Consider the following 14,016-nt stretch of genomic DNA (forward strand, 5'->3'; position numbering starts at 1 on the left):
CACGCCGGGAAGCCTGAGCTCCGGAGCTCTGGTCCCGGCCCCAGGACCCGCGGAGGTGCCTTCCATCGGCTCTCCATGGCGTCTCGGCAGCAAACCCGAATCCAGGCTTACCTGGAGAAGAACAAGATCGGTCCTCTGTTTGAGGTAAGGCGCCCGAGGGAAACGGTCCTTCTGTCTCGGGGAGGGGGAAGGGGTTCAGAAAGAAATCAAGAGCACCCCCCCCCGCCCCGAGGGAGAGGCAGGGCGGAGAACTAGTGGCGGCGGGAGAGGGCGCCCCCGACCCCACATGGTTGGCATTCCCACCGTCCTGGCCAGGTGTCCGGGAACGCGGCCAGCCTGGCGCTCCGCCAGTCACCTGCCCACGGACAGGTGAGCCCGGAGGCGCCAGCCCGAGCCCGGCGGCGTAGTTCTGAGACTTCTGACCGGCCGGCACAGTCGTAGCCACCTGTTCGGGACCGACAGGCCGTGCTCACACACGGACACCTTTGATTGCCTTACACACTCACACTTGTTTCTTGGGTTCCACACTCTTCTTGCGTGTCGAATTTCCTTTTCCTAAAACGTGGGCGCCTGTGGAACCCCGAAGGGTGGGGAGAAATAGGATTAGAGAAGCTTCTCGTGGGCGCGAACGTGTGGGATGAAATTGGTCAACATTGACACTGATGGATCTCTGGGTGAGCCTAGGGGCCTTTGGCTTCACAGATCCTACCTGGCTGCGGGGGGGGGGGGGGTTGGGGACGGAGAAAGGTTCTGGAAAAGCACATATACGCTTTATGGGAAGGAAGATGCAACGAGCGAGAGCTCTGGGTTGTTGCTTTCGCCATCGAATAATTGACTAAATACAGCAGGAGGAAAAAGAGCGCGAGGACAACAGAGAGAAAGAACGCTACCAGCAGGCTGAAAGCTGGCGCCAGCGGAGCGTCGCCGGTTGCCAGGGCGCTGGGCAGGGGTGGGGCGTGTGGGGCAGGTAGTTCGGCCCTGGGAGAGAGAAGGCTGTGGTTTCCTCCCTTCTAGGTCCCAAAGTCCACCCCAGCAGGAGCAGAGATTAAGTGGGAGGGAAGGTTGTTCCCAGAGTCCCCCCAGGCATCAGTAGCTGTTTCTGAAGAGTTGCAATTTCTGGGCTTCTGAGCCAGTTGGAAACCTGTCTAGGGGAAGAGCTAGCATGTCCCCGGAGAATGGAGCAGGTGAGGGCTGCTTCTCAGAGACTAAGAGCCAGCAAAAGAGATCGAGGGGGTGGGAAGAGAAGGTGAATTAAAGCTTCTGCACAAAAAGGCAGAGGGGACAGAGTCAAATAAGTCTTCCTCTCCTTCGTCAGACGGGAGGTTTTTCCGCTAACTAGGGTTTGCAGATTTTAAAGTTTTTCTGCACAACTTTAACTTAACATTGTACTGTTCCAGCTGAAGCATGCTCAAAGGTGTCAGTCCTACAATTGTCTTGTTTCTGCCAAATGTGTTAACAAAATAGACTTGCTGGGGGTAGCAGAATTCTTTCCTTTGCCCTTAGTGTAATGAATATAGACTGTACATAATCCCATATAACTAAGAAAAACGCAAAGAAAAAAAGCAGAAGCATAATTATCTTACGCAATAGTGAATTCATAGAGTTGACAGACTCATAGAATAAATACATTTCGAGAGTGTATTTGTTGTTCTTTCTAGAAAATAAAGGGCAAATAGCCAAGGAAATATGTGAATTATTTCTAATAGCTACTGTTCTCATTAATGTATTTAAAAGCTGCCAAGATTCTTTCCAAGTGGTAATAATGGAATTCAGAATATATGTAAACTTTCTACATTATTAGGAAATAAGAGCAAACTGATAGTTATCAAGTGCATCCCTTCAGTGATGGCAAAATTGTTTCATAAATGCTTTAGATCACTCCAAAACTCACAACAAAATTATATGTTTTGTATTTTTGCTGAGCACTTATTACATAATCCCCATTAGCAGTGATGAGTGGTTAATTTTTAAGCATGGAAATATACTTTATGTAATTTAAGGGAGAAAATAGATAATAAGTTCTCTCTTACTAAAAGGAGGATGTGACACAAATTCTTAGGCCAATAATTATGATCATGATCGAGCTTGTTTTGGAAAGTAGAATTATTATTTGTTCTTCATGAAACCAGGAAATCAAACCAATTTATAGTCTATTTCTTTTCATGCTGGAAAATGAGTGAAGAAGTATCACTCATAAAGTAGCATTCTGTATGTGGTGTATATGTGAGTGTGTGTGTGTCTGTGTCTGTGTGAGTACTAAGACTTGAACTTAGGGCCTGTATGCTGCCTCTTAGCTTTTTCACAAGGTTAACATTCTACCACATGAGTCACAGATCAACTTCCAGTTTGCTGGTTAGTTGGAGATAAATCTTACACATTTTTCTGCCTAGGCCATCTTTGAACAATGATCCATAGATCTCAACTTCTTGAGTTGCTAGCATTTCAGGCATAGCCACCTGTGCCCAAGCTACAAGTGGATATTCTTGTCTAAACTTCCAGGATCTTCCTCCCTGTTTCTCACTGTATCTAGAGAACAGAGTAGCTCTTGTAAGAATCTAAATTTATTCAGAAGCACCACCACTGATCACCACAATTTTAATTTCTGCCCCAGATTTTAAGTAACAATGATGCAAGCTAAAATTTCCTTTGATAAGTCATAAATCAAAATAAGTAACTGTCAACTTCATCGTCTGTGTTTTATGGTGTTGAGACATGAAATTGGTGACACAGATTTGCTTTCAGTTGAAAATAATCACTATCATATGTCCCCCTTGTGGATTCTGTAACTAAGAAACAGAAAACTCTTTGCACCAAGATTCTATATAGAGAATGTAAGAAGGCTCTTTTTATTTCCAGTTTTGTGGCTTGAACTCAGGGCCTAGGCACTGTCCCTGAGCTTCTTTTGCTTAAGGCTAGTGTTCTACCACTTGAGCCACAGCACCACTTCTGGCCTTTTCTGCTTATGTAGTACTGAGGAATCAAACCCAGGGCTTCATGCATGCTAGGCAAGCACTCTACCACTAAGCCACATGATACTGAGAATCCCTGTTTTTTCATCTGTGTGGCTAAGACTCAGTTTAGTTCCTGCTTTCTATTTTTCATTCTTCATTCTTTCCTTCTTTTCCTCCTTCCCTCCTTTACTCTTTCCCTCCCTCCCTCCTTCCCTCCCTCCCTCCTTCCCTCCCTCCCTCCCTCCTTTCCTTCCTTCCTTCCTTCCTTCCTTCCTTCCTTCCTTCCTTCCTTCCTTCCTTCCTTTTCTTTTCTTTCCCTTCTTATCCTCCCTTTCTCCCTCCCTCCCTCTCTCCCTTGTACTAGGGCTTGAACTTAGGAATGTCTCTTAATTTTTGCTCAGGTCTGACATTCTTGTACCTCAGCTCTACCTCCAGCTTTTTGATAGTTAATTGGAGGGGAAAATCTCAAGGATTTGCCTAGTGGGCTAATTGGAACACCAGATCTCAGCCCCCTGAATGGCTAGGTTCATTAGGCATGAGCCAGTGACTGGCTTATTTCTTACTTAGCCTATTTATTTCTACTATTTTATCATTTGAGATATTTATAAAAGTGTTGCACACAATATGATTCTCCAAAATAACTTTAAATGGAAATTAAATTTTGTTCTTAAGTGACTTAGGAGCATAAACTTATGCTACTTTTAAATATGATTAATGATGTTTTGAGGCTTTATAAAACCATGCCTAAAAATCATTGCATTAGATTCCCAGGCAATGATCACTTTAATTTAATAATATGAAGATGTAAGTTAAAAATGTCTTACATCCCACATACTTTGAAAACTTTGCAAGATGTAATAATTTTTGTGCTCATGCTAGCTTATTCAGGGCAGACAAACAGTGAACAGTTAGGAGTCTCTAAGGCATATTTCATATTGCATCAATAAAGTGAGACTATGATCATCATCAGTTTCTGTGCATAAGTCTTTACTTAACTGACATAACATGTGCCATAGAAGGGGAGTATTTTTGTAGCACACACCAGCAGGATGCATAGTGGAAACCCAAGACTTGTTTCAAACCCTGAGGCCAATGAATTACTAGTCAAAGAAAATGGCAGACAGAAACGCTGCCTCTGAATAATAATTGAGCAAATAGCTATTTCAGGAATTAAGTTGGTCAGTTTTCTCTCTCTTGTAAGCAATTTAACTTAGTTCATCAGAGCTTCTGCGATGTGGAAATCCACATTTCTTATTTCCTACATTAAGCAGCATGCAATTTGTAGTTTCTCCCATTTGCATCAAATAGAATAATTATTTGAGGTATTGGTTGGAAGAGTGACTAGGGCAGTCAGATATCTTTCATGTCTAGTCAAACACATTCAAAAGTATTAAGTTCTAAATGATTACAAAGCAGAGTACTTGAGAACCTCATAAAATTTCTACTGATTTTGTTTTTTTTATGTACTGAGACATGGTCAACCAACCACTTTCCATTTTCTCATGTGACTTATTCCAAGTAGAATGAAGATGCTTCGTCATTCTCTCTGTTCAGTTAAGAATGCTTGGGTTGAATTCAAGTCAACTGATGTGGGGCCGAATGAGGCGGACTTGCCCACTTCTGGGCATCACTGGGTCTTCATCCTTATACATTCATCTGCTACACATCACATTCTGCAGATTCAACTCCAGTACATCCTTCCCTAGCCCATCACTTTGTCTTTATTCACCTCTTTGAAACACAGTCTGAAACATGCTCCCTGCCCTCATTGGGAAGCTGTAGTATGCATGGAACTCTCTTTGAGCAGTCTACCTCTCAGAAAGATCATAGTCCTGAGTTGTGTGTTGCTCAGTGCCTGAAAACAAAATACCCTACTTGTTTAATGCGGTAGCTGGGTATGGCAGTGATGGCAAGGAAAGGTACTAGTTAATTGCCTCCTGGCTGGAGGTGGAGGTCCAGGTCCATCTCATGCCACCCTTGAAATAAAAAAAGATACTTTGTTTAAAGACATAAAAATGTAATTTTATTGTAAAAATGATTTGGAGAATGCTTCCATGAGAAAATAGCATAATATAACTTGCCCCTTACCATGTGTTCAACTTACTGACTTATAAATATATTTGTATATTTTTAGAGTAATCTCTGTTATAACTTCTCCCTGAGCTCTTGAAGTTATGAAAGTTTTTCTTGCACGTGCATTTGTATTCATTATTTCAACATTGAAGCATTTACTTTGGGGTGGGGGGCTTAAAACAAAAGTTTTTTTTTAATTTTTTGTTATCTTTAAGTGGTTGTACAAAGAAGTTCCCATTCTACAAAACAGTATATGAAAACAAAGCGTCTGATAACATTGCCACCCCTTTGTTATTTCAGCATTGAAGCATTTAGAGAGCAATTGATGTTTAAAAACTGTTATTTTAAATAAACTTTGAAAACCAAGCACAGCAGCTCATTCCTGTAGTCAGGAGGCAGAGTTCAGAAGAATTGTACTAAAGATAGCCTGGATAAAAAGTGAATGAGATCCCTTCTCAGTCACTAGGCCAGATATGGTAGCATGAGCCTGTCATCTCAGAAACATGGAGGGCATAGACCTATGGACTGCAGTCTGAGGCTGACCCTAGGTAAAGCAGGAGACTAGACTTGAAAAATAACTAAAGCAAAATAAGGACTAGGAATATGGCTCAAGTGAGAATGCTCACTTAGTAATTATGAGGCCTTACCTTCACAATTAATCAGTCAGGTTAGAGTCAAAGTTAAACAATCCTTGATTTGTTGCAAAGCTTTATTTCCTTGCTATATCTACCAGGAGAGTCCAGGAATAGTAACACCTGAGTGGAAACGAGCATACTTATTATCGAGAATTCGGTTTCTAAACACCATTCTCCATGAATAAAATCAGGTATCTTGGGAGAAATGATTGAACCCCTGGGTATGGCTATAAACTACAAGATGAATGAAACTGGAGCAACTTACATTGAAAAGTTGAGAAGTGTCCAAAGAAATTAGGAGTGTGTCAAAGAACGAGAAGCAACTTGAAAAGGCTTCTGACCTCCAGACAACATGAGAATTAAACTAAGGAGTGATCGTAATGGACTATCTCACTGAATAAAGCAGTAGTTTTCCAGTGGGGTATAGTGGAACTCAGGATGTGTTCAGTTCACAGAAAACAGGAAGTGCTTCATATTCACATAAATTTTAGAACCAGCTTTTCAATTTTCATACAAAATTATCTGCTAAGAATTTTATTCAGACTCTGTTGATTCTATAGTTAGAACTGACATCATAATGATTTTGAGCCTAGGTAGAGAAGCCTAGAGATCTAACAACAACAAAAAGGCCACCTAAAAAGTGAGTTTACTGTATTAAGGCTTAATTTCAAAATAAAAAAAATTCACTTCGATATTTATGTTCACATAGCTTCAGAAATTAAAATAGAAAAGCATGATGTATACTGTGATTTTAATGCAAATTTGAAATATTTAATATTAATGAAAAAGTTAAAGGATCTATAAGATATCTAAGTGGATATTGGTGGGTCACGCCTATAATTCTAGCTACTTGGGAAGCTGAGAAAGGGAGGATTGTGGTTTGAGGCCAGCTTGGGGAAAAGGTTTTGAGATCCCTTCTTAACTCACAGTTGGATGCAATCGTGCCGCACATCTGTCATTCCAAACAACATTGAAAGCCTGAGATTGGTAGAAATAGGATTGGGAGACCAACCCACGGAGGAAAAGTCCAGAAGACTCTTTATCTCCATGGAATGGAATATGGACTCTATGGTGCGCCCTGTGATCCTACCTTCTTTGGGAAAACCTAAAAGAATGTTGATCTTAGGTCAGGTACAAGCTCCAGTAGGAAGAGACCCTGTCCTAAAACATTACCAGTAAGAAAAATAACCGGAAATATGGCTGTGCAATGTATCACCAGCCAAGAAAGCATGAGGTTCTTAATTCAAACCCTCAATATGGGGGAAAAAGGATAAAAGACCTCTAGACTAATTCTTCATAAGATTAAAGAATAATAAATAAAGATATTCGTAGTTATGTTTATTGCCCTTTTGTGTGTGTGTGTGTGTGAGTATGTGTGTGTGTGTGTGTGTGTGTGTGTGTGTGTGAGTATGTGTGTGTGTGTGCCTGTATAGTAGATTGAACTCAGGATCTCATTCTTTCAGCTTGTTTGTTCACAGCTTGCACTCTACCATTTGAGCCACATCTCCAATCTGGCATTTTGCTGGTTAATTGGTGATAGAGTCAAAGCAATACTAAGAAAGTACTGATCAGACAGTATTGCATTACAATTATCTTATATACTAGGTTCAAAGTGAGGTATGTTATGTGGCCATAGAGAGTTAACAATAATTGCATTCCATGATGATATAGTTTATAAACTGATGTGTATACTAAAAAATTTGAATTAGAAAAAATACAAAAGCATAAGATAGAATTGCCATTCATTGATTTAAAATATTTCTTTTGGAAGTCCTCATAATAGCTGCCTTGGCAAGATAAATGATGTGGCAGTTAAATAAGCAATTATAAGAGATTAAAACTATAATGATGAATTAATAGTCATAGTAATCTAATTAAAGTATACATATAAAAGTGGTAGAGTCATTAATATAGTAAATGTAGAAACTTTATTATAAATATATACATATGTACATATATTCATATATAAGTATATATTTATATACATACATAAACACTAGAATATGCATTCATTCTGAACTATAATATACACATATCTTTAGAGATCACTAAAGTTGCTTAATCTTTACTTGATCCTGGGCAAGTTATTTAATATTTGGGAACATTGATCATCTTTAAAGTTACTGTAAAGGCGATATTAGATGAACACAGGAGATGACAAAAGTCTAAAGAATTCACTACAGTGTCTGGCACTCAGTGAACACCCAATACATTTTATTTGTTATCACATTAGAAGCTCCTGACGCTCTTTTTTTAAGTAATATTCTAGCCCAGTGACAGGCTAGATGGAGAGATAAATTTAAAGATTGTTTTTCAAATTCTTGAGAGAATTCTACTACTGAACCATCAATACAAATATTGGTTCTCTGATGACCTGAGATTAGAACTGAATGTGCACCTGTTCCTTTAGGTCATGGCTTTAGTATTGATACTCCTTAAAAACTATTGTGATAATGAAGTGAACAAGAGTAACACTTGGCAGAGGAGAGAAGGGGAAAGGTAGAGGAGGTTGTGAGGGTTGTGCATTGGTTGGGACTAGAGAAACTTTGCCTGATGCTGTAACACCAAAGTGCCAATACTATTTGGCAAAATTTGGAAATATGCCTTCTAATAATAAAAAAAAAACAGTGTAGAATGTGTCATCTTATCGCCCCTTTTCTGCATTCCCCTTTGGTGTGAGAACACATAGAAGCTCCACCATACCATGCTTCTTGGTGTTACGACTATTTTTGCTTTTCCTCATATCCCTTATCATCTGATAAATTTAATTGGATTTATTCTTTTGATTTTAGTTTATATTTAGCTGCACTAGAATGTAAATTTCTTTTTTTTTTCTTTTCTTTTTGTCAGTCATGGGCTTGAACTCTGGGCCTGGGTACTGTCCCTCAGCTCTTCAGCTCAAGGCTAGTGCTCTACCACTTCAGCCATAGGGCCACTTCTGATTTTCTGATTGGTTTATTGGAGATAAGAGTTTCATGGACTTTTCCTGCTGGGGCTGGCTTTGAACTGCAATCCTCAGATCTCAGCCTCCTGAGTAGCTAGGATTACAGGCTTGAGCCACCGGCACCTGGCTGAATATAAGCTTCTTAAAGGGGAATATTTTGCCAGTCCTTTAAACTTTTTCTAACTTCATGCCAAGGAAATGTCTAGAAGATAGTAGGTGTTTTATGTGGTAACACTGTTATCAAATATAGTGATGAATGAGAAACTCCGGAGCAATCTATCAAATCTGAAATAGTTTGTTACTCTAAGAATGAGGTATTTGAAAATAGTCTTAGCAGTTTATGGGAGATTTCAGTTCCTTGAAACTTTACTTAGTTATGGGTATTTTTTCAAGAGCTACTAAAATTTTTAGCGTACAATGTTTAGAATTTCATGTACATATTTATTGGGTACCATTTTATTTATGGAGAAATATAAATACTCAAAAAAGCATTTCTGTCCTCAAAAATTCATGCACATTTAGAAATACTGGTATACTTAGGGTATTCTTTAAATATTAATATTTGGATAAATTTATAAAAGCCTATCTTGAGATTGGAAGTATGACTCAAAGGGTAGAGTGCCTACCTACTATGTAGAAAGTCCTGAATTCAAACCTTAGTACTACCAAAATCAGAACAAAACAAAACAAAATCCAAACTCTTACCTAGATTTCTGATGAAAAGCCTGGTCAATTGTCATATTCATTAAGTAGTCCACTATTATGAGTCTAGAAGTAAGGCATTCACATTTAAAATACCGATTCAACATTTAGTTTTTAAGAAATCTGCTGTGGTATCAGCATAAAAAACAGACAAGGCAAGAAAGATTTATTACATCAATCAGCTTCTGTTATTATTGCTTGGATTCTGAAAATACTCAGTGACAATAAAACATCTAAAAGTATGTTACTAAAAAAAATCTAAGTGATCTCACTGGTATAGGAAGTATTCTACACGAAGCATATTGATAGTTTGCTACTGAAATTTATTTCTTCAACATGAAAAGAGAAGTTTCTTTGTGAAGTGTAGCCTGAAGTATATGGTAGTCTTTCACCTTTTGAATCTATGATCTAAATGTATAGTGACAAGCCATATTGCAGGGAGAATACATCTGAAATAACTTATCTGTTCATGTGAACAGGTAAGTTCATTGTACACGATTTGTTTGAGCTGTTTTTGAGACATTTGCTTTAATGCCCTTTTATTTGTATGAATTTTCTTGAAAATTTTCAGTATTTTGAGGCTTTCTTGTTGTTTCATTGTTAGTTAAAAATTAGTAATCACCTTGGTATTATATAAATTAGTAAGTAAAATCAGTTAAGCTTATTGGGCATAGACTATTAGGCAGAAAATATTTATTTATTTATTATCCTTAAGTAGTTATACAAAGGGGTTTCAGTTCAAAATGTCAGTTTGTGAGTACAATGAATCTTGAGCAGTATTTTCCCTTTCATTATTCTTCCCCATCTTTCCCAACCCCATGCACCCCCTAGCTCCATTTCACATCTTCTCATCAATATTATGACTATATTGGTCCAATTTTCCTTCTCTACCCCCCATTCCCCTAGATCTTACTTTCCCACAACCCATCAACACATGTTCCAGCACCTCATATTCATTTTGTTAAACTTTGTTTCAAAAGATTATACCATTAGAATCTCCCCTGCATATGCCATTACTTTAGTTAATATGTTTGTATATAAGCAAATGAATCTGTATTTATTTATATATATATTTATAATTTAGATATAACTTCCACATAAGTGAATTATGTAGACACTATCTAGTTTCTTTCCTTTTACTCATTACAGCAATTATATGATAAATAATGTGACTAAGTTTGCAGTGCTATCAGACAATGCTATGAAGCTTTAAGCCTTTTCAGAGTTTCACAGAAAGTTCTAGCTTTCAGAGACCTACTTTAACTGTAGTGTAACCCTCACATGATATTCAGCCTTGACTCCAAGGTCTGTATGTAGCAAAATACATTCCATGCCTACAGATGGATGGAATTTGGCCTCACTGGGTTTCCCAAGAGTTGAGTTCTAAGGAGCATTCAGAGATGAATTCATGATATCCATGTGTATTAACTTGTGCATTATTAAAAGTTACATTCTTTGCCAGAGACATGGATCCCCATTCTACGGGAGGCTGGCCCACTGAAATATCACCCTTGCTGAGCTGTTGAGTGGTGACTGAAGAAGCCTCAGTTGAGAATCAGTATAAGAATCAGACCAATGACAATGCAGTTTTGTTCACAGAAGAATTTGGGGGGAGGTACGGGGGTACTTGTCCATCATTTTAGGCAGCTCTGTCTAATTTTATAATGCCTAAATCATCATAGGAGTATTTAGAAATTTGCAATGGATGGTGTCCTATCTTCCTCTTGGCAGAAGTTGTATCTCATCATCCAGATGTTCCCAATCAGATTTTTGGTCATCTTATCACATAGATCCTTGCACATCACTTGATCCAGAGGCTCTGCTGTTACCCACACTCTTTCCCTTGAATAGAGAATCTCTGTGAGGACAAGGGCTTTCTTTTCCTTTTTTATTTCTCTTTTCCTTTTTCCTAATCGGCTAGTACTGGGGTTTGAACTAAGGGCCTTGAACTTACTAGGCAAAAGCTCTATCTTGAATCATGTCCCAATCCGTTTTTCTTTAGGTTTTGCTTTTGGACGATCAACCATGATCCTCCTCCTTTTTTAAACAAAAATTGTTTTAGTGTAAAGATGCTGTACAGAGGGGTTACAGTTACATGAGTAAGGAAATGAATTCATTTCTTGTCGCGCATTGTTACCCATTCCTTCGTTGTTCTCCCACTATCCCTTCCCTCTCCTACCTCCCCTACTTCTCCCCACTCCCTGAAGTTGTAAAGTTCATTTCCAGTATACTGTCTTGTGGGTATTGTGACAATGGATCATCCTCTGTTCTTGTTTTAACATTTTGTTATTCCCCTTCCCCTCCCCAAATTAGACAAATGTATATACAAGATGCAGGATACCAAAATCAAGTACAGTGACAACAGGGGATATACCATAGGGGGAAGAACATACAAAAGAAACAAAAAACTCACCTAATACATTAAAAACAACAACAAAGAAAGACCTCTTGTGCCCATATCTTGGGGTTCATTTCACTTAGCATCATCTTATATGGTCATGCGTACATAGCTTTTCTGCTTATCTGATAAAATCATATGAAGTGAAGTAAGCCAGACCCAAGAAATATAGATCCCATGGTTTCACTCATTTGCAGTGTAGGATCGTCCTTTTGTGTAGCTGAAAATATAGATGTATGCCAGCATGCCTGGCTTATTGATTAAGATGGATCTTGCTAACTTTTTTTCCCAAGTTGTCCTTGAACCATAATCCTCCTGCCCTCTGTCCCTAGAGTAGTTGAGATTATAGATATGAGCCAGTGTACTTGGCTTTTTTTCCCCTGGCAGTACTAGAGTTTGACCTTAGGGCCTTGTGCTTGCTAGGAAAGTGTTTAATCAAATGCTGCCCTTTTTCCTTAGTTATTATTCAGATAAGGTCTCACATTTTTTGAAGTGGACCATGTAGCCCTTGATCCTCCTGCTTTGACCTTTAAAGTAGCTGGAATTACAGTTATATACCACTATGTTACATCTCTAATACCAGGTATTTTTCAATCTTGATAGAGTTTGCATCTAAAATTATGTAATTATTTATGTATCTGGCATGGCATTTACTTAATTTTAAAAATTGACAACAATTATACAGCTTAATCCTCTTATATTATAAAAGTAATTAAACTATGATGGGATATCATGGAACTATTAAAATTGTAGAAAAAAACTTCAGGATTACATGTGCAATATTTTCCCTACTGTGTGGTCATGTAAGATATATGCCAAAAATTGAGAATAATGGTTCAGATGTACTTTCTATGCAATATTCTATGTCAGTAGGCTTTTTTTCCTTAAAGAAATGATATGCTAAGTTAACAAGTTATCTTTGCTCCCACACAACCCATCCAAACTCCAAGCTTTCTTTATTAGCACTCTCTAGCTTTTAGTGTTGTTACATCACTGTATGTGCATATTCATACTGAATTTCATGTCAGTTGACACCTTAATGGGATTTCTGGCACAGAACACATTTTTGAAGAGCATTCTGAATTGGCCAGATCAGAACTGATGATGATGAGAAGGAATAGGAATAAGTGAATGGAAGCAGATGAGATGCAGGTGAGTTGAACTAGTATGGGGTAGAGAGGGGGACTAATGTCAGAATGTTCTAATGTCTCCTATCCCCCGTACCCCCTGCCATGTTTCTTTCTTTTTAAAACCCTCTTCAAAGCAGCTGAGTAAACACTGAAAAATCATGATGGTATGTGCCATCTGGCTCCATAAAGCTTTGTATTCCTTCATCAAAGAGCCTGCTCTTTATAGCAGCCATCAGGAATGAGTGAGCATAGGAATGAAGGGACATGGAAACTAGTGCAGTTTCAAGAATGGGATGCCAAGCCTTCTTGGCATACTTCCTTCCTAGGAGTTTCTTTTGGAGGTGTCAAAGGTCCACCTGGAGTCTCCTGTGGTATCAACTTATCCTGACTGTGGGCAAATTGCTAATCTCATAAATGTTTTTTGTTTTTTTTGGGGGGGGTCCAGTCGTGGGGCCTGAACTCTGGGCCTGGGCGCTGTCCCTCAGCTCTTCAGCTCAAGGCTAGCGCTCTACCACTTGAGCCACAGCTCCACTTCCTGCTTTTTTCTTTTTGCTTATGTGGTGCTGAGGAATCGAACCCAGGGCCTTAGGCTTGCAAGGCAAGCGCTCTACCACTGAGCCACCTTCCCAGCCCCTCATAAATGTTTTTGAGGGAAAAATGTTTGAAAATATTTTCACGAGGATCATCTTGGTGTGACTTCAACTCAGAAATGGCAAAAAGGTACGTTCTGCATTTCTTACCTCTTTGCTTCAACTATGACTTAGTGTTTATTACTAGTGTTCAGTTCTCATTTTCTCTTCTTTATTCTTCCATAAAAATTCTGGTAAATTACCAAATCCTTCTGATTAGTTCTTTGACATGCCTCCTGTGCTCTTCCCCTGCTCATCTCATTATTGTCTGTTTACAACTGGCATGCAGACAGCTCTCTCAGATGGTCTTACAAGTTCATTTACGTATGTTCATTGACCATTGCAGACACTGACATTTATTGTGCTTCTTCTCTCAAAAAGAAAGTAAAGGGAACAAACCTGTTTCTCCATTCCCCGTGTCTATGCTTTCTAGACAGCAGCTTCTTACTCTGATACGTTATTGAGCACATGCCATAACTGTTGACAGATGCAGAGTTCATGTGACTTTTAAACATGAGGGATCAAAGATGAGCAAATTTTTTTAATTTACAATT

General features: G+C 38.8%; 1 protein-coding gene across 1 annotated transcript in view; it reads left to right on the top strand.

The window, feature by feature from the left end:
* Window positions 1–75: 75 nt before the first annotated feature.
* LOC105999457 (chromosome unknown open reading frame, human C8orf34) overlaps window positions 76–14,016 on the top strand; it is a 354,355-nt gene continuing 340,414 nt past the window's right edge. The window contains exon 1 of the mRNA XM_013034481.1: window positions 76–144. Within this exon, the coding sequence (XP_012889935.1) occupies window positions 76–144 (69 nt within the window). The remainder of the gene's footprint in view (window positions 145–14,016) is intronic.

This window comes from Dipodomys ordii, unplaced genomic scaffold, assembly GCF_000151885.1.
Source record: "Dipodomys ordii isolate 6190 unplaced genomic scaffold, Dord_2.0 Scaffold190, whole genome shotgun sequence".
In the NCBI taxonomy this organism is placed as follows: Eukaryota; Metazoa; Chordata; class Mammalia; order Rodentia; family Heteromyidae; genus Dipodomys; species Dipodomys ordii.